The 19357-nt window shown below is 39.6% G+C and overlaps 1 protein-coding gene across 5 annotated transcripts in view; it reads right to left on the reverse strand.

The window, feature by feature from the left end:
- Nucleotides 1-19357, reverse strand: part of GRIP1 (glutamate receptor interacting protein 1) — a 220863-nt gene that overhangs the window by 3097 nt on the left and 198409 nt on the right. For 3 of the 5 annotated variants that reach the window (XM_062492004.1, XM_062492002.1, XM_062492001.1), the window contains 7 exons: nt 16627-16771; nt 15533-15681; nt 15187-15375; nt 12479-12632; nt 7815-7926; nt 7626-7670; nt 5000-5233 (listed from right to left, as the gene is read on the reverse strand). In XM_062492004.1, the coding sequence (XP_062347988.1) occupies nt 5000-5233; nt 7626-7670; nt 7815-7926; nt 12479-12632; nt 15187-15375; nt 15533-15681; nt 16627-16771 (1028 nt within the window). The remainder of the gene's footprint in view (nt 1-4999; nt 5234-7625; nt 7671-7814; nt 7927-12478; nt 12633-15186; nt 15376-15532; nt 15682-16626; nt 16772-19357) is intronic. The other 2 variants (XM_062492005.1, XM_062492003.1) reach the window with 1 other exon arrangement.

Raw genomic sequence — 19357 nt, forward strand, 5'->3', positions numbered from 1 at the left:
CCGTTTTTTCTGCAAATGTGGATGGTGCATTGCAGGGCTGCTGTGGAAACATCAGTGTCTTGTGCTGTGGGGAGCACAAACATCCCCACATGGGGCTTTTCCCTTACTTTACCCCAGCTCATCCTCTTCCCTTGTTTTTCTCTCCCTGAACAGCACTGCAAAGCAGAAAGTCACACCAAAGTCCCCTTAACTAAGCTAAAATATTTCTTCCTGCCAGTGACATTTTTGGGTATGAGCTGTCATTTCATACTTCCCAGGGACTGTGGTGTTCAAGGTCTTTGCGTTTTTTTCCCCCCCCATCCTCCCCCAAGATAACTTCTTGCTGAACCTGTCATATGTCCTCCATCCCTGCATGAATTTTAAGACATTAATGGACATTTCAGCTACTGTAAAACCTATCAGCAAATTCACAATAATTCATCACAGAATGATTTTAATTTGTATCAACAGATGCTGTATCAGCAGGACTCTGGGGAAATTCTAATAATTTTCTGTGAACAGAGGCTTTTGTTTATGATATCACAGCATGTTTAACATGGCTTTGATGAAAAGTGTTTGAAACTGCTACAAAAGTGCTGGAAGACCACCATTCTGCAAGACTGAAAGAAACAAAAAAAGAAAAAAAACCCTGGAGATATATTTTACTGATAGATTCATGTGCACTTCTGGACCAAGACCCAGATTCTCTTCTAGCAAAGTAACTTTTTTATCCTAGTCATCATAAAGGACAGAAGTGCTTCAAGTTAACTGCTTCTTAAAGAAGCCTTGAAAAGTTAATGTAAAAATGGCTAAGAGAGGAAGACTTGAAATACTCTGTCTGTTCTAGCACAGGTGGCATGATTTTTAAAAGGAACTTCCCTTTTCCACGTACTTTTTTTCTTTTCCCCTTCTTCAGGCACTGGAGTAAAGTGGAGCTGGATCCAGCCCCAGATGAACTACAAAAGCACATGAAACAAGAGATTCTCTGAAGTTCTCTAGACTGTGTTTTTGTCCTAAGACAAGATCAACTGCACCTAAGCCATTTCAGAGATACATTTATCTGCCCCATTCTCTCAAATCTCCAGTGATCAAGACTCCACAGTCTATTAAAGCAATCCCTTCCAGTCCTTCAGATGTTTCCCTTGGATCTAAACTAAATCACCCTTGCTGAGGCTTAAGCCTGTTGCCATCCACAGAGAACAAGATCACCTCATTCTGTCTTTCTCTGCAGTGTTGTGAAATAAGGCTTGTCCTTCTCTAGATCCTGTCCTCATAGTCAACATCCTTCTTTAAGTTTCAGATCCCAAACTGGACACTATTGACTAACAGCCAAGACCTTCTCAAAGCCAAACTGGAGTGGAGAGTAACTCACCACGGAGGGTGGTCCCATTCATATGTTCTATGATAGTGTTGCTTTCTTTCCTGGTTTTAGTGAGCGATCTATCAGAAAACAAAACACATTCAAATTTGGCTCCAGACATCTATAGGAAGAGCCATTACACATTAGCTCACCTTAACTTGTATCTTGTCTGTAATAATGCACATGATACCTCATGCCCATCTTGTGAGACAAAAACCAGAGCATTTCAAATGATAAAGGGCATGAAAGAGGAGTTTTGCTGTAGAGGGTCAGTAGGAATTTACTGCAATGGAGTGGGCAAGGCAGGGGACAAGAAGGGGCACAGACCTTGGGAATGATCATCCAAAGTCTCTTATCAATCACAGCTTACGCATTTCAAAATATTTTCTGATGTTTGTGTTCTTCAGATCTACAGATCCTAGATTTTTACAAACTACTTCCTTTATGGCTTTCTTCTCTTGACTTTTGCTGTGTTTAAAAGGAGCTTGGAACCTAAAGAAACCGATGCTTTCTTCAGGGATGAGGTAGCAATTTAACTTTGTTGCATGTTTGAAAGCTGTCACATTTTTCAGATGGAAGTCATCTGCAGAAAACTTTTGTATTAGAGGTTTTGGGGCCAATTCTTCCTAGGGCAATGTTCTTCAAAGATAATCTCTGATAGAAGCCCTGCTATCTGAAATACTCAATTTCTATTTAATAATGGGTATGGACAAAGCCTTATCACAGGCTGCTCATCGTGACTTGCAGCAGCCCTCTCAGAAGGGAATAAAACTGCAGACAAGTCACATAACGCCTAAATCATGCTGGTTTATCTGTACTGCTGATCACAACTCTTTGGAAGATGTCAATAGCAAAATCTCCATTTGGGTGATTCGTTAGACTTTTAGGTTTTACATCAGGAACCTAAGGGAAAAAGAGAGTGGATTTGGAAATTTAATTCATATTTCATAAGCGATTAATTAGTTACAAATTTAAAACACAAGCTTATACATTTTGAGTCTGTGCCTATGCCTGTTCTCCCTCTCAAATCTATGGGAAAAATGTGTAATTTAAATTCATATGTCTTGCACAGATCAGCTATTGAGATATTTTAACTGACTGTAATTTTAGGTTAATGACTACTTGCAATAATAATATTGAAAAATTATCTGATCCTAGTGCATATTTTTGCTCTCAGAGGAATGTGTGCTCTATGAAACTTCTAAAAAATGGTCTGCTATGATTTTTAGAAAAATATTAATCTATATTATTACCTAAGTAGATAAAATCATTAAAGGCATTCATTAAATTTGAGTACTGATATAGCAATACTATCCAGCTGATTAAATGTTATTAAACCATCCAGAACAAATATTTGAAGAGATTTGTATGACACTAATCTCAATCCTGGTTTCCTCAGGACAAAGACAGTTCAAGTGCACAACTGGTGAATGCAATGCAGAAAGAAAGAGCAGTGAAGAATTCAGGTTACTTTGCTGCAGAGTGAACTCTGACCTGTGGGCACACAGGCTCTGCCTCAGCAGAACGCAGACCCGTCACAGTGACACAGAACAAAGGCACCTGCCCTGCCCTGCCCTGCCCTGCCCTGCCCATGGAACTGGGAAAGCTCAGCAGCACGTGGTCAAGTACATGCTTGAGAATCTGCCGAGGGAGGTCCTAGACAAGCTATGTCTTAGCTTGTATCTCAAAACTGCCCATACCATCACAGTTTTCCAAACTTCCCTATTTTTCAGGGGCCCAGTTAATTAAGACGTTTGCCTGCGGAGGGCAGAACACATTGCTACAAAGAGGATACACGAAAAATACTTCAACCAAAGCATTTCCCTGACAGTGATGTGGTTCCGGGCATTGCAGCTCCTTTGGAAAACTCTGACTGAACAAGCTGTCCAAAGGAACAGGTTATTAGTGTTAAACTAGAGGTCTAATACAAAAAAGGACACGAATACATGACAGAAAGTAGCAGCCACACTGCTACAGAAGAACCAGTAGGAAAACTGACAAGAAAGAACCTGCTCAGTTAAATAGCAGTTCATGCTGCCTGGGCCAACTGCATGTGTCATAGGGGTATAACCTCACTTTAAGGAATCAGACCATAAGATCTAGTCACTACTTCCTATTTTTCTTGAATGACTGTAAGGATTTGGAAAATCCTCGGTACAGGTACAACGTTTAGATTTTTAGAGAGGAAATGACTCTTTTCTGGGTGACAGAACAGACAGTAAAAGCAAAGTCAGCATCACTTCAGCAGACGGGGGAAAACTGGGTATATTGTCTGAACAAAATCTAGAAATTATTCAAAAGGAAGGTCAAAGCAGTCTTAAAAACAGTCAGCTGAAGCAAGAGAAAGCTCATGGACAGGTTATTTGTACTGTCCAGGACTCTAACAGCTAGTTACTATCACAGAATACCACTGACTCATTAACAGAAATTTGATTACTCCTTTCCAGGTAACCATTTATTTTAACATGAGAGGCTTGCTTTGTGATCCAGAACCATACCTTTGCTGAATGTGAGCACGCTGTGAAATGCCTACTGGCATACTTTGGTTTTATATTTCACATTTAATCACCACTCAAAACACTGAGCACAGTACCTAACTCCACTGATCACATCAAGCTGGAAAGAGGAACAACTTAAAACTATCACAATACATCCTTACTTGATCATATACAGTGGCAGTGAATTATTTTACGGTATATGAGATCAATTATCTACTACTTTCTATAAACATTCATTTAGCCCACACTCAGCAAGTCCTTACACTGCTGAACTCAACTGAACTACAGACTAAACTCAGGCAAATCCACAGGGATTAGAAACCAACCCAAATCTCTTGAGAATGACCAGGTGGACATATTACTGAAATTTCCCTGTGTTCTGCCTCCTTTCTGGAAAGATCTCGGACCTTTAAGAGGAAGATGGGTGCAGGAAATGGGATACTCATTCCCATCAGGGAGAACAGCATTACAAAGTTTTGGAAACTGCTTGCTCTTATGGCCTCACTGGGCTTGAGATCTAAAGTGAGCAGGTGTTTGCTGTGCATATCCAAAGACACTTCATCCAGTACTTGATAGGAGTGCAGTGCCACCTCCATATCACCAAGTGATTTCAACCATCTTGAGCAGTGAAAAGCTGCATAGTCTGAAGATTATTTATCCTTTTCAGACTAAAGGAATTATAAAGAGAAAAGAAGCAATACCTAATTTGAAATAACATTCTATATTATGTACATTGAATTTCTTGTATTTGATTCAAAATGAGTGTTAATTTAAAAAAGGACCTATGGGAGACCCAAACTCTCCTGAGAAATTTCCTGAAGAAATGTATTTTCTAGAAATTAAACTTTGCTTTCTTAATGGACACATTTTGCAGAGAAGAGTTATTGGTCCTGTCAATTCAAATTATCAGCAGAGGCTCCTTTCAAAAGAGGAGTGCCTTTTGAGGATTTATTGTAAAATGAAACAGTAGACAAGGATGCATCTTATTCATTTGTTTTCCCCCACAAGGATCTATCATTAATGTGTTTGTAAGAACTAATATGCATGGCCCTCAAATTACATCTGTGGAGTCATTATAAAAAGTGCTTACTGTGTTGCCATATAATTAGAGTTCCTGTGCTGAATATATTATTTCAAAGCTGTCAGAAGAAAAATTACAGACCTTGTGTAACTCCACAGGAGTTGGTGACATGATTTCTTTCATTTCTTGCTTAAATTTTCTCAGAACCATGGACTTTCTCCCCACATCTGACGGCAATGTGTTGCTACGAGTAGCTTGACTGTAATGTGGCCTTACAGAACTTCTTTCCTGGAAGCTGGCTTGTCTTCCCAGCTGGTTACGAGGTTGTGGGTTTTCATGATTCAAACTCATTGTACTTCCTGACATGATTGTGGCCTAGAGCATTAATGAACAGGTTAATTTGAAACACAGAATGTGGGTTAAGTAAGTGGTTAATTCACAGCAGTAGGAAAAACACCTCTATTCTTTGTTAGAACACAATCACTCAGGGCACAGCAAAAGGCAAGAGGATAGATGTTCAGTCTGCTTGCAAGTCACTATAAAATAAAGGACCACAACAAAACACAATAACAATATATGAACCCTATGGGCAAAAGTTTTCAGATGGCATTTCAAACTAAAATACTGAGCACCAGAATGGCTATGCTTGTAAGCCAGTCCCCTGGCAGATTGAAGAGTATGTAGTGTAATTGTTTATTTTAAAAATATATGTTACACATAAATAAAACAACATCTAAGTTGTGGCATAATTGTATTTGTTGGAATTGGAACTACAGGAAGGCATTTAAAATTCAGACTGTGTGTGCAAGGTAAAAAAATGTGAGTCAGCAGAATATGTAGGTAGCTCTAGAGCCAGCATCGGCAGAGTGCCTGGATACTACCCCAAGCCCAGGGAAAGCTCAGCACAGGTGAGCTCACCACCTAGAAAGAAACTTTGCATGACACGTACACTGCAAGAGTGACTTAGCTCAGCAATAACACTGGCCTTGGTCTCACTTCTGGCTTTAATCTCAGTAAAAGACAGACTTTTGTTTCAGATGCAAGAATACATGGAGGATGAAATCATGAAAGATGATGATGGGAATCACCTCACCCACTGGATGGAGCAAACTGAACTTGAAAAGCATCCATGCACAGCAAGGAGCCTTCTCCCTTGGGAAAGATTTTCTGCTCTGGGGAATGAAAGGCATATGCACTTTGGCACAGCCACTGCAGGGACAGGGTGTGCTGAATTTCCTATTTATTATCTCTTCTGATGGACAACTGGAAAGGGAAATTTAAAGACCATAACCTGAACTCTGTCTGGGACTGGATGCAGACAGTCTGCTTGAATGGGAGAAGTAAAAAATAAGGGCAAAACAGACAAATAAATGTTGCTTATATCTCTGATGACCATGTCTGTCATCCTTCCTTCTCACAGCTCCAGCACTTCTTTCGCTATGAGATAATGGATTGGAGCCATAACACTCTTTCTTTGCTCAGTAATAACTGATATTACTGCCTGATGGAGCAAAAGCAGCCAGAGGACTTGGCAAACAACAGCTCTCTTTGGTCTTTGGCTGAGGACCTTGAAATGAAAAATGATAAGGAGTCCTTGACTACGCCCTGGCACTTCATAAAGTAGAAGCATGGCCACTCTCAGCATCCTGTCACACTGAATGAGTCTGGCTTTCTTTTCAGAGCTGGGGGTTGTGCAACGAGGCGATGCTATAAATGGTACATCTACAGTTCTGAATTTCACTTTTGTGAAAGGCTGAGGAAAATTCAGTGTATTGAAGTAACTGAATTCTGGTCAGCATGGATGACCTATTTCCCTTTTGGAATTTTTTATTTTCATATCCTTTTATTATGCTCTAAATACTGAAAACTGCAAGAGAAGCCTGCAGTACTGAACCATATCTAACTAAGGAATTAAACCAGTATAACATTTTCTTCTACATTTCTCTGGTTTTTCAATAACAAATATATGAGAAATACATTTTACTGCCCATATATGCAATACAAAAGCCATAAATCTGAGGAAGTAAATTAATCTGAACTGAAAAACTTTCACCCAGTTATGCCATTCACATTCCTCCTGGCTGCTAAAGGACTTTATATAACATAAAAATGAAAATGAGATTCTGCCAGTTTTGCAGCTCCAGGAATTTAAAGGAACATAAAAGAAAATATTTTAGGACCTTTCATTCTGTAGCTTTAATTGGCAGTAATTGTTATAGAGAAGGTGATTAGAAAATTAAAGACTCCCAAGTTACTCTGTCTCTGTTGTCTTCCCCTGATGCCCTCAGCACAATCTAACACAAAGGATGGTTAGATTTGTAATAAACTTAAGGATGAAATATGAAAATTTGTTATATAGTGAAGAAATTGCTGTATAATGAACATTTCTCACATTGGCAGCTTCTTTTTCTTTCAGAGTGGTGCGATTATAGGTAAACATTTTGAATAGCTGATTTTCTTTTATGTTCATCTTAATCAAATTAAGTTTCAATTTAAAAGACAACCTACAACATGCTAAGAAAAGCTGCATGAAGCATCTGTCAGAGAATGGAATGCAATGCTGCAGGAAGATTATGCCCACTTAGAAGTTCTGTGCCATTTGCTGCCTGTATGGACAGCACTGATGGTTACACACAGCAGAAGCTGCAAGTCAAAAGCACTAGGGTGAACATGTTTACAGAATTTTGGTTGCATTGCACAAAAGAAAACAGCTCTGGTTAGGGGCAGGGGAGGCAGCTGCACAAGCAAAAATATAAAGGGTAGGTACCAAGAGAGTCATGTTTCTCAAACACAGACGCCTGTCAGCCTTGTCCTGTGGAGAGGGGTTAAAGCTTTTAAATGAATTGATGTGATTAGTGCAACTTAAAAGAAAAAAGGAGAAAATAAAATGAATGTAAACCAAACCAAAACCATTATATTTCTCTATAATTGGAAAGAAAGGTTAAGATTGTTCTACCTCTAGTTCCCTCAGAATTCCTGACTGGCCACAGGTCTCTAAATCCTCCAGAGCCTGAGACCAGAAATTTTCCTCCTGGTCAGCCTCGGTGTTATCATGGGTACCTGTGAAGCTAGATTTACAATGAGAAGTTAAAAAAATGTGGACTTTCCCCCCCCTCTAAAAATATATATTACACACGTGCCTTGCCACAGACTGCAACTTGAATGACAGAACGTTATGCAGGAGAGTGGGGAAGAGTCGCTGATCAGGAGAGGCTGGATGGACATGCAGAGCACATGACAGACAAGCCTTCTCATAACCTGGCAGTCACTAGCAGCTGGCAGGGACTGAGCAGCGAGTTGTACAGTAAGGAGATAAATGGATTCCAAGAACAATTCAATACACATTTTTTACTGGATTGAAACTGGGACCTCCCTATGAAAATTGATGAATTAACCAGTAGCTGTCTGCGGAGCTGCTCCGTGCAACAAATATTTGCAATAAAACCTTTCAACCTCACAGACTTCTCCCAGGCAATACGGAAATAGTCCTCTTTTTTTGTAAACAAAAGAGACATGGTGGTGCTTTTTACCTAATTCTTTCAGCCTAAGCTGCATTTATCAATTTAGGCCCACCTGATTGCCATAATATAAACTGCTCCAATCATTTAATACATAAACACAGAGAAACTTTCAGGGATGCCACTGTCTTGCATGGAAACTTAGGTCTCTGGTGTTCCATAAATGCACCAAAGCCTTACTAAAAGCACTCTTGAGCAGATGTTGGTGACAGTGATGCTTAGGGAAGTTGCTCAGCAAGTGAGGTCTGATAAAAAACACAACTCTGGGCTGCGCTGACGCAGCCCAAAGCAACACCTTTACAGTGTATGTGTGTATAGAGGAAGGAAGCAGGAGGCTTTTCTATCTTAGCAAGGGGAAGCAGCTCAGTAAAGGTTCACACAAGCATCAGAGCTGCTGCATGGGAGAGGGCTGATTATATGAAAGGCACAGGGGAAGAAGGACGAGGAAGGAAAGTGACAATTCGCCCTTCTGGTGGCAGCAAGCTGTTACTTTGGAGCAGCTGCCCATGGACTGCAGCTAGTGGTGCTTAACAGCACATAAACAGAGCAAACACTATTATGGAAGCATCTGAGGCCTTGCTTGACAAACAATGTATTACTGAAAATAGCGTGAATGTAATTCTGTTTACAGAATCGCTTTTAAATAGGAGAATTGCCCAGCACAAGGGAGGACAGCTTGAATGCTTCACACGTATGATACTCTGCCTCAGAGATGCTTTCTTACAGCTACAATCAGTCAAGCAGACAATGGTCAGCCATTTCAATCTCTTATTGCAATGATTCTCCACCTAGCATCAGTGTCTCTTCTAAGATATTGCAATAGATACAGCAATGGCAAGAATACCTACTCAGATCACAGATGCAATTCCTCCCAGGCAAGACAAGAAAGTATTTAAAACATGATTTTAGAAAGATCCTTAACTTCTGAAATGAGCTTTTTCAACAAATCTATATAGTTCTTTCAATAGCCAATTTTGAATGTAGACTAATTTATCCATTACAATATCTCTTGCTATATTGCATATTAATGATACCAAATGGAACTTAAGCTAATGAACAGGACAATTTGAGGCAATTGTCTGCAACAGCAAAACCTGGATTTCCTAGAACTGGAGGTCCATTTCTTCTCTGACTTCTGTGAAATATAAAATCATGATGCCTCTGTGTCTGGACTTCTTAGTTGAAGCAGTTTCTTTTTTTCCTCTCCTCTCCTCTCCTCTCCTCTCCTCTCCTCTCCTCTCCTCTCCTCTCCTCTCCTCTCCTCTCCTCTCCTCTCCTCTCCTCTCCTCTCCTCTCCTCTCCTCTCCTCTCCTCTCCTCTCCTCTCCTCTCCTCTCCTCTCCTCTCCTCTCCTCTCCTCTCCTCTCCTCTCCTCTCCTCTCCTCTCCTCTCCTCTCCTCTCCTCTCCTCTCCTCTCCTCTCCTCCCCTCTCCTCTCTTTTGCTCTTTCTATGAGTCTTGTCTCCTGGTGTGTGAACTCTCAACTTTTGTGTCTTCACTATGGCCACATGAGTAATTTGTAGCTGAGCTACTACACCAAAAAAACAGAAGAGGTACTAAAATAATTTATCTAGATGTCTTTTTTATCTAAAACCAGAGGGATTGATTTTAAGTCATATGATATATTGTTTGACCTATAATGAATATTTGGTTTTCTGACACTTATTTAAAGAGCCATCAGAAATTCACATGAATAGAAAGTCTGAAGAAAGGGCAGTAGGACAGATAATGAAGACATGGGTGTCTATGATTTGGTTCTTACTGCCATATGAGAGACAAAATCTTTTGTGCTTTTTAGATTTTTTTTTTATCAGGAGGTTCTTGGATCTGGAAGACATTCCTGTGAGCATCGATGTTTTAGTGTGTTAAAACATTTTCTCTGGAACAGGAACTATCACACACATGTCCTACCTACCAGTGAAAGGTAGACACCAGGCTAGAGAGTGGTTTCATTTGCTTGCCCACTGAAATTTCCTTGTCAATCAACAGCAAGTTAATGTAGTGTTTTCTACTTTTGACCTGTTTTTTTTACCCTCATTTCAACTGTTTTTCCTTTCTTCCCTTGTCTTCTCACATCCTCTGCACACACCCCCCTCTCTACCTCAGCCCAGCTGGATCTCACTTTTGTGCACTTTTTGACTTCCTACCTGGAAGTATTCCACTCTTCCAGCTGTCCCCCACCTTTCCTTTGCCCTCCAGAGGCACCTTTCCACATCTTTCCCTCTTTCTTCACACTCCTGATGATCTCTCCACCTGATTTTTCTACGGATGTTTGCTTTAAATGGTTTTCGTGATCCTCTCCCAGTGTCTCAGTCTCCTTCTGTTGCCACATATTCTTGGAAGCTGTGCTACACAAAATAAAGGTAAGAAAAAATTACTTTCTAGATCTAGAGAAGAAGCTTAGCTAGAACCACAAGAGAAGAAGTGCTTTCCTGGGGATTCCTGTAACAGGCTTGAAGAACAGACAGAGCCTTCTCAAATACTCCAGCACTTGGGATAGCAACATCATCAGATGTGGAACCATCCATTTTACAGATACAGCATTAAAGTAATCATTATTTTAATTTGTACTGTATCTCTCAGGTGTAAGTCACACTGACAAGCAGAACAAGACTCTTTAATGTGCATACTTTCTGCTGAACAGTGTTTTAAAATGGAAATACAACATGTGCTCTTCATTTAGAGGATTCTGTGTTTTTCAGTCCAGCTCCCCGATTCGCTGCTTGTCAACTTACTTACACAGCTGCAAAACAGTAAGTGTTCTGGAATCCATGGCTGCATCTCATTTGAGAAGGAAAACATGGGCTGTAACTGTGGATAAAGACCCTATAAAGTAAAAATATTAGGCTGCCAAGAATGGGCAGTATGAGGAAGACTATCTAGTTTCCTGTACTAAACACTGTCCACTGCTAGCCGATGAAAACTGCCAGTGTGCTTCTGCACTAGGCACCAAAGAAGCTGGATATGGACAGAGAATTCACACTTACTCATATCTTAGCTGTCATCTTGCCAGGCTTGTCTCCAGACAAAATGCCACAAAGCCATGGGCTGCATCAGAGGGTCTGTCATTCAAATTCTCAAAGCAGCATCTAAACTTTGCCTTGATTTGTATTACAAAGGTTACAGACAGGACCTCATGGATTTCCTTACCCAGTAGGTTTATACAGGCACCAGGAAGGCTCTTTTAGTACTAAACTTGAATTTTTCAGAAACTGGGATTTCAGGCTCTGTGTGCTGGCACACCAAGAAAGTGTATTTCTCATGAAGAACATGCATGTCTACAGGTCCTGAGGGTGGGTGCAAAGAGCACAGAAATCTCTTTTACTGTGATGCCTGTCTTCCCACATCTGAAGAACTGTTCATTGGCAGAAATTACTCAAGTCTCTGCAGTGGATCCACTAACAAATCGAAAAGAATAGAAAACTTAGAATGGAAGATATGAGATTTTTGGGTCTTCCACTGTCTCCAGAATTTGTGAAGTAAAAAGATTTTCCTCAGGAAGTTCTTTTGTCTTCAGAGAAATTAACTGAAAATGAGATTTACTTCTCAGGAGAGGAGGAATAAATGCATGGCAAAATATCAAGTTTGGACAAGACATTTGTACCTGGATTACTTTATACTACTACTAAATTACTCCTACTGAATGGGAATGTCTCAAAAATTTATGGGTGAAGACTCTAATTTGTGCTTCTTTGCCCAAACCAAAATGAATTTTCATAGAAGATTAACACACCAGTTGTCTTTAGAAACATTATCTATAGGTTTATTTTTGTGGAATGGAAAATAGATCAGATTTTTTCTGGAACTTGCCCAGGGAAATGCTCTAATATTTTTGTTTGTTTACTCTTAAGGGATAAATGCTGTATTTTATTGGCTGAAGTAACTTGAAATAAGTATTTCTCTTGGTTTTGGCCTCATAATCCTCCACAAAGACCACTAAGCCACCCCAATAAACTCCATGAAGTGTACTGCATCTCATATTTAAAGGAAGAGCTGCTATAACTTCATTAGAAAAACGTAATTTCATTAAAGGCAGTAAGTGTTCACTTTTGAGGCACTGCTGCAGCTGCAAACCAGAGAACAGGAACTTGAATGGGAACTTACGTGCTTGCTGCAGGTCGATCCCATTCGTCGTCACTCAGCCCTGCTTCATGAAATGGGTGGTTCCGTGGTTTGCCTGGAGGGGACAAACTGGCCTGCTTGGGACTCCTCCATTCATAGGCATTGAAGTTGTATCCTGAAGCCTGGTAGGTGTGTCCTACAAAGATGAATTACTAATTTACAGCAATGCATACTCTGAAATGACAGGAATGCACACCTCTGAAGCTGGGCTATCAAGAACTGTTCAATTTGTCATTGTGGCCTTATATTTTTCTGTAGCCGGATTATTTGACTAGATTATGCCTGGAATTTCATGTGCTCTAGAGCTCCTCTTGTGAAAGTCCACTGAAAGCAAAATCTTAAATATATCTAACACTGTGCTCTTACTGTTTATGTCTCAGCTGCTTCTACATTAAATTCTAGATACTGCCATCATTTATCCATTTCCAATTCAACATTCTAGATTGAACATTAGTGAATAAATCACGGGGTCTGGATGTGTTAAATTTGTGTTAACATGGTCATATGCAACATGCCCAAAATTAAAGCTAAATGATTAAGAAAAATGCTTCATATGTACTGAAAGAAGTTTCCAAACATGCATTTAAAAATCCCATGAACTTGGCTCTTCATGTGTCCTGTTGCTAGGGCTCTGAGAGCTCAGGAAAGGCCTGTCTCACACTGGGCACACATTCCCAGGTCAAATACACACCATCTCTATCATCCATTTTTAAGTATCTCAAGGCTGTGTAAGTGGCATCAGATGGCTTTTATACCTGCAGAGTTTATTTCTGGGTGCTTTTATCATACTATCAAAGGATGTAATACTTCAATAGTACTTCTTTAACTGAAACCAGGTATAATTTGAATTTCAGGTAGGAAGCAGTTTCAAAGTGATGTATCAAGAAGAACAAATGGATTGATGGGTCCCAAGCTGATGCTGATCTAGTAAGCAAAATCCATTTTGGTAGAACTGATATACATACTATATACACATTATCGATATGTGTGTTTGTGTGTGCATGTCTTCACCTTGATATATTACTTTTTTTAGCTCTACAGTTGGTGTTTTTTGATGTGCATATTGGATTATGAAACACTATTTTGTTGATGACTATTATTACTTCTGCCACCCCTCTAACGAGGGTAATTTACTTCCATAAATCAGTCTAGACCTGTCTCCCTCAAATGCTGTGCAACTATAGGGCTGTGAGCATTTTCCAGCACACTGGCAGGTATTAACATAGTCCCAGATTCTAGGAAAGGTATTGACTGGGAAGATGCGACTGCTGTGTGGTGAAGGCTCCAGATTAGTAAGGCAGACACGAAAGACAAAGGTACAAAATGAGGTATTAATTCAAGGAGAGAAAAGATAGCTCACCAGCATTATATTGCTAATTAATAGGATAAAGCACTATCTGGTGCTCCAGAAACATCCCCCAAACTCCTCAACTTGCTTAGTCCGTGCTTATTGCCAAGAAAGGTTTGGAGAAAAGCCAAACTCAGCTGGATGGGCAAGACAGAATGAACTTTAATAGAAACGGAGTCCACCACAACACCAAGCAACAAATCTGTTTGCACTCAGGCTGTTTAACAGAGGTGCCATGTATCCTGCCAAGTCTGGGCTGATTTTTTCAAGGGAGTTAAAAAGAAAATCTGTTTTGAGATACTGGTTTGGCTTTGGCACGGCATCCAAATCATCAGGACTTTGGAAAGCATTCTGGGCCTCAATCCTTTCCACAGCTGAACAATTTGTTCCAAGTATCTTCAATTCATCCAGAAAACAAGAATTACCATTCTGGCACTTTTTAATCAATACTTCTCCTTCGAACTTAAATATATCAGAAGAAAATCTAATATAACTTATTTTGATAAACTGATCAACACATTTAAGGAAAGGCATCAAATTAATCCAAATTCTAACCCCAGTGAAAATATTATTTGAGGCAAGGATCTATCTGTCCAAATATCTGTCAAGCAATGGGAATACATGCTTTACTATGGAAATAAACATTTTTAAAAGAGTTAAATAAAAAACTGAAGTTATGTGTAAGTCATTTTTCTCGTTATCAAGAACATTACAGGATGTCTATATGCTTCACTGCCTAAATAAATGCAGTACAAACTGAAATTATTTGAAAATGCTATAAAAAACAATAGTCAGAGAAAGGTGAAAAAAATTATCATTATGGAAAATCATGTCTTTAAATAGAATGATTGTTTTTGACAGCTGAGAGTTAGATGTTAAAACTCCAGGAATGAGGAAGAAGTAAAAGATTTACAAATCACAGGCAATGACTAATGTTGCCCTTCAGCAGTTTATAATAAGTTGTCATTGAAAAATTAATGCATATGGGCATCAAACTCATGAACATCTCCTGAGTGTTCTGTGCCTTGCATTGATAAACTCATTTAGTTGTGGATGAGCTATGGACCAAGCTATTCAGACGTCAGTAAAGCTAACAAACCCTGTTCATGTATTGATAAATGCTTTGCAACACATCACATCCTCATGAAAGAATGAATCTGAGGCCAGCCAAGTGCAAGAAATGATGCTGCCTGCCGAGGTGTGTGGTCATAATGAGACAGCAACACATTATAAAGCACAGGGTTAAAAGTTAGCGCAGTAAAAAGTTCTACTTAGGGCAAAGGAAGGTCAACCATGAAGGCAATAATTCCTCCTTTAAATGTCGATTTATTTGTGACAGTACCTTGATTTCCAAAGCTGGTATCAATACCAGAGCCATCCCATGACTCTACTGCGCTGTCAACACTTGGGACTGTAGTGGAATAGATGTCCGAGAGCTTGCCAGACTTCTGTGCAGCAGAGCTTTCATCTTCAGCATCGCTCAGTTCACTCACATGACCCACAGGCACAGAAAATTTCTTGGGACTGGTAGCTGAATAGGATTATATAAAAAAGGTGTTGATCCTTGCTTTACTGCAGTTCTGAGAATCTGCTTTTTGCTCCTGACACACAGCTTTTCCATAGATGGCCTAAATGCTTGTTAATCTGCAATTACACAGGCATTAAGGACCATGGATGGTACCCTTGGCCACACTCACCATCTGTCTGCTTCTTGATTTTCAAGGTGACAGTTTCTCCTGCCATCTGTAATAAATGAATGGCTTCACTCAAAGGTTTTCCTTTCAGACTGCTACTATTTATTGCTAGGATTCTGTCTCCTATGTGAATTGCCCCAGTCCTACAAGAAGAGAGAGAAGTAGAACATTGAGAAGAGTGTAAAAGGCAACAAAGGCAATTTCTTTGCATTATGGAGCATGGAAGTCTCATCTCCCTTTCTTTCTTTTATTTTGCTTTTATTGCTGTGTCATGGAGTAATTCTTTTGTTATAAATGCTTAAAGCAAGTCACCTTTGTTGTAGTGACAATAGCAGAGCTGAGGCATGATGTGGATTTCTGTGTTACTGTGACAGTTGAGTTAATCACCTGTGGATGATATTCACTGCAGCCCACCTGCTCAAGAGCTATCTCAGACAGCTTAATAAGTCCTAAAATGAGTCAAGTTTCTAGAAGTCTCACAACATTAAAAAAAGTAGTGTGAGCAAGTAACCAGCTATTTCACAAACCTGGCCTTCAGGACGGGTCAATCAAGAAAAGAAAATGAAGGTACAAGTTTCAATGACTCAACCAATTTGAGAAATAACAGGTGACAGAAATCCTTATAATTTTCATTATTCTCTATCACTTACCATGAGGAGCATTCCTGCTCCTCTGATAATGCTTCCTATGGTGTATATAAGTGCACACACAGATGCAGTGGCAGATAAGTGCATGGTGAGTCCAGATAAACTTGGACACATGAAGTTTTCTTATTGTACTATACAAGGCTATTGGTTTTAAAAGCCTGCTAAAATGTTCCTGTGATGAGCAATTTGATTGATTAGGTTTTTCTTGGTGATCTATAATAAGGACCACAATCCTCTGCCTTTTATAGTATGCACATCCTGCTCATGCTCCTGGAGCTTGGCAATGATCAAAAAACAACAGCAAAAAGATTATAAACTCAGATTTGGAGAATTATAAAAAAGTCAATTGCTAACCCATGAAAATTAAGGGGTACAGGTAAACAAAATTAACCTCTAACTTGACATAGAGAGCATTTAAAAATAATTTGCTTTCCAACTTACCTTTCAGCTAATCCTCCTTTAGTAAGGCTGGAAATGATTATGGGATCAAAGGGCTCTTCAGTACCAGAGATTGTAATTCCAAGAGGCCCACCATAGCGCTTGAGCTCAACAGTATAAATAATTGCTCCAGAGCTCTCCTGTTCATCTGCAATAAATACCAAGGGGATGCAATTGGTTTCTTATGAAAGAAGGAATGAAAAAAATAGCATGTTCAGTCTAGTGACTGGTACTCAAGCAACATTATCAAAGGATCACATTTCAGATACAATTCTTAATTTTCAATCATATTCTACTGGACTATTTTCTAAAAAATTAATTACCTATGTAATTTTTTATTGCCAAATCCTGCACACAAGTCAGCAGAAAAACTCCCCTCATTCTGTTAAGACTAAATTTTACTCTCTTTAAAATCTTTACATCTCCTTTCCTATTAAACTGTAACTTAAGGCTATTTCGTTACAGAATCACAGTTTGATTGAAATTGAAAAGAATCTCTGGATGCCACCTTGTCCAACTTCCTTGGACAAGCAGGGCCAACTACAGCTGGTTGCCCAGGGTTGTGTTCAGCTGGCTCTTGAATATCTCCATGGGTTGAAACTCCACAACCTGTCGGTACAACCAGTGCCAATGTTTGGTCACTCTCAAAGTAAAGAGGTATTTCCTGACACTCTAACAGAACCTCATGTTGATGCCTTGGGATTTAGCTTTTACATTTTTCAGAATCTCTGCTGCTTAGTGTGTAACTCTGAAATTTCATATTAGGTGACAGTAAGTTCTCTTCCCAGGGTAGTGAGACAAAACAATTCCTTTCTAGCTAGAGAATCAGGGACAACTGGTACCCAAAACGCATAAACAACAGCAAAAGGAAAGGGGGAAAGCCAGGGTGCTGAGACTTCATAGCCTGGGGCTGTGGTTGGATAATTGACCCCAAGATGTAGAAGTACCCAAACTTACAAAAGTGTAACAACTCGTGACTGGGATACATCTTGGATTTGATTTGGGTGTAGCCCCAACAAAGCTCTTGCACTGCCCATGGTGTATCCTTTCAATAAATACCTATTTTATTCCTTTTGCTGTGTCTAGTCTCTCTTCTAGATCAGCCTTTCCAGGCAATAATATGTTTCAGTTTGTGTTCATTGCCTCTGGTCCTGCCACTGGGGACCACTGAGGAGAGCCTGGCTCTGTCTGCTTTACACCCTCCCTTCAGATACTTTTACACCCTAATAAGATTCCCCCTTTGGGCCTTTTATTCTCCAGGCTGAGTGGTCCTATCTCCCCCAGCCTTTTTGCAGAGGAGAGATGCTCTGGCCTCTTCATTACCTTTGTGACCCTTTGCTGGACCTCCTCCAGTGTATATCCATGTCTGCCTTGTACTAGGGAGCCCAAGGACTGGACCCAGCACTCCAGAAATCCCTCTGCAGTGCTGAGTAGGAGAGAGGGATCACCTCTTTTGAACTGCTGGCCAAGCTCTACCTCTTGCAGACCAGAAGGATGTTGTCCTTATTTGCCACAGCATCACATTGTTAGAGAAAAGGTAAGTTACTACTATGGTATAAATACTGATACTCATCTGTTTCTTGAACTGAGTGGACAACATTTAAAATTAAAGGCTATTCGAAAGTTTTAAACCCAAACTTTCTTAAAAGAATTTTGGGAAAAGACACAAGTCATTATAAGATGAGCAGCTGTATTTGTAAAACAGTCCGTGTTTTTGATAGACATCTTTTGAGATTTCTGTAACAGAATAAAAAATATCTTCTGTATACTGAATTATCAACTAAACTGAATAGTAAGTCTATGAGATACGATTTCATTATATTGCACAACGTTATTTGCATTATTTTGAAATTGTATCTCACCGAAATTATCAGAACTGCAAAAGAGCCCCTCACTGAATAAACTTAAATACAACATATTTCCTCAAACAATACTCAATAGGTATTGCACCAACAAGAACTGCATCTATATTTATACAATGCTCTTTACATATTTTTAAAAAAAAATCCACCAAAGCAAGAGACCAATTAACTGCAGCATCTTTGAGTTGTGAAGTAATATTTTAAAATTTAAAATGCCAGAATTATCTCAGATCAAAATAACAAATGCTTTCTAGTTCATCTTCTGATATTGGTATTCAGCCAGGAGAACTGGTCTGGTGGGCAAATTTTCCTAGATCTATGGGTAATGACATTTTGAGCAGTTCAGTGAATGTGGAAAATGTCAAGGATGCACATTCCATAAATGTTGCTAAAACCAACTAAAACAACTAAGAAAGTTCAAATATTACCATTTCTTTTCCTGTAGATAGAAAAGCTTAAAAAGGGAAAAAACCCCAAACCTACATCACTAGCAAAGGCTCAAAGAGTAGCTTTCTTCTAATACTGAACATGGTACTTTAGGCAGAGCAGGAGGAACACTGTATCATTGAAACTACTTTGTTTCTTCCCAATTTTCAGAAAATTTGTATCTCCAGCAATCCCCCCCTCTCCCTCCACTTTGTCCTATTTCCTTCTTGCTATCCATGTAGAGAAAATTCTACACACAGAGAATCAAAGGAGAGAAGAATTAGTCATGTTTATTCAGCAAAGAACACTGGGGTTTTCGTGCCTACTTGGGGCATTGCCATCAGTTTTGGTACAGTTCACGCCAACTGCATTTTATTTGATGTGCTCTTTTTGGAAGCACCCAACTCCCCAGATATCACTGGAAGCCTCTGTCTGGCACACAGTGG

Source organism: Cinclus cinclus, chromosome 4 (assembly GCF_963662255.1).
Source record: "Cinclus cinclus chromosome 4, bCinCin1.1, whole genome shotgun sequence".
NCBI classification, from domain to species: Eukaryota; Metazoa; Chordata; class Aves; order Passeriformes; family Cinclidae; genus Cinclus; species Cinclus cinclus.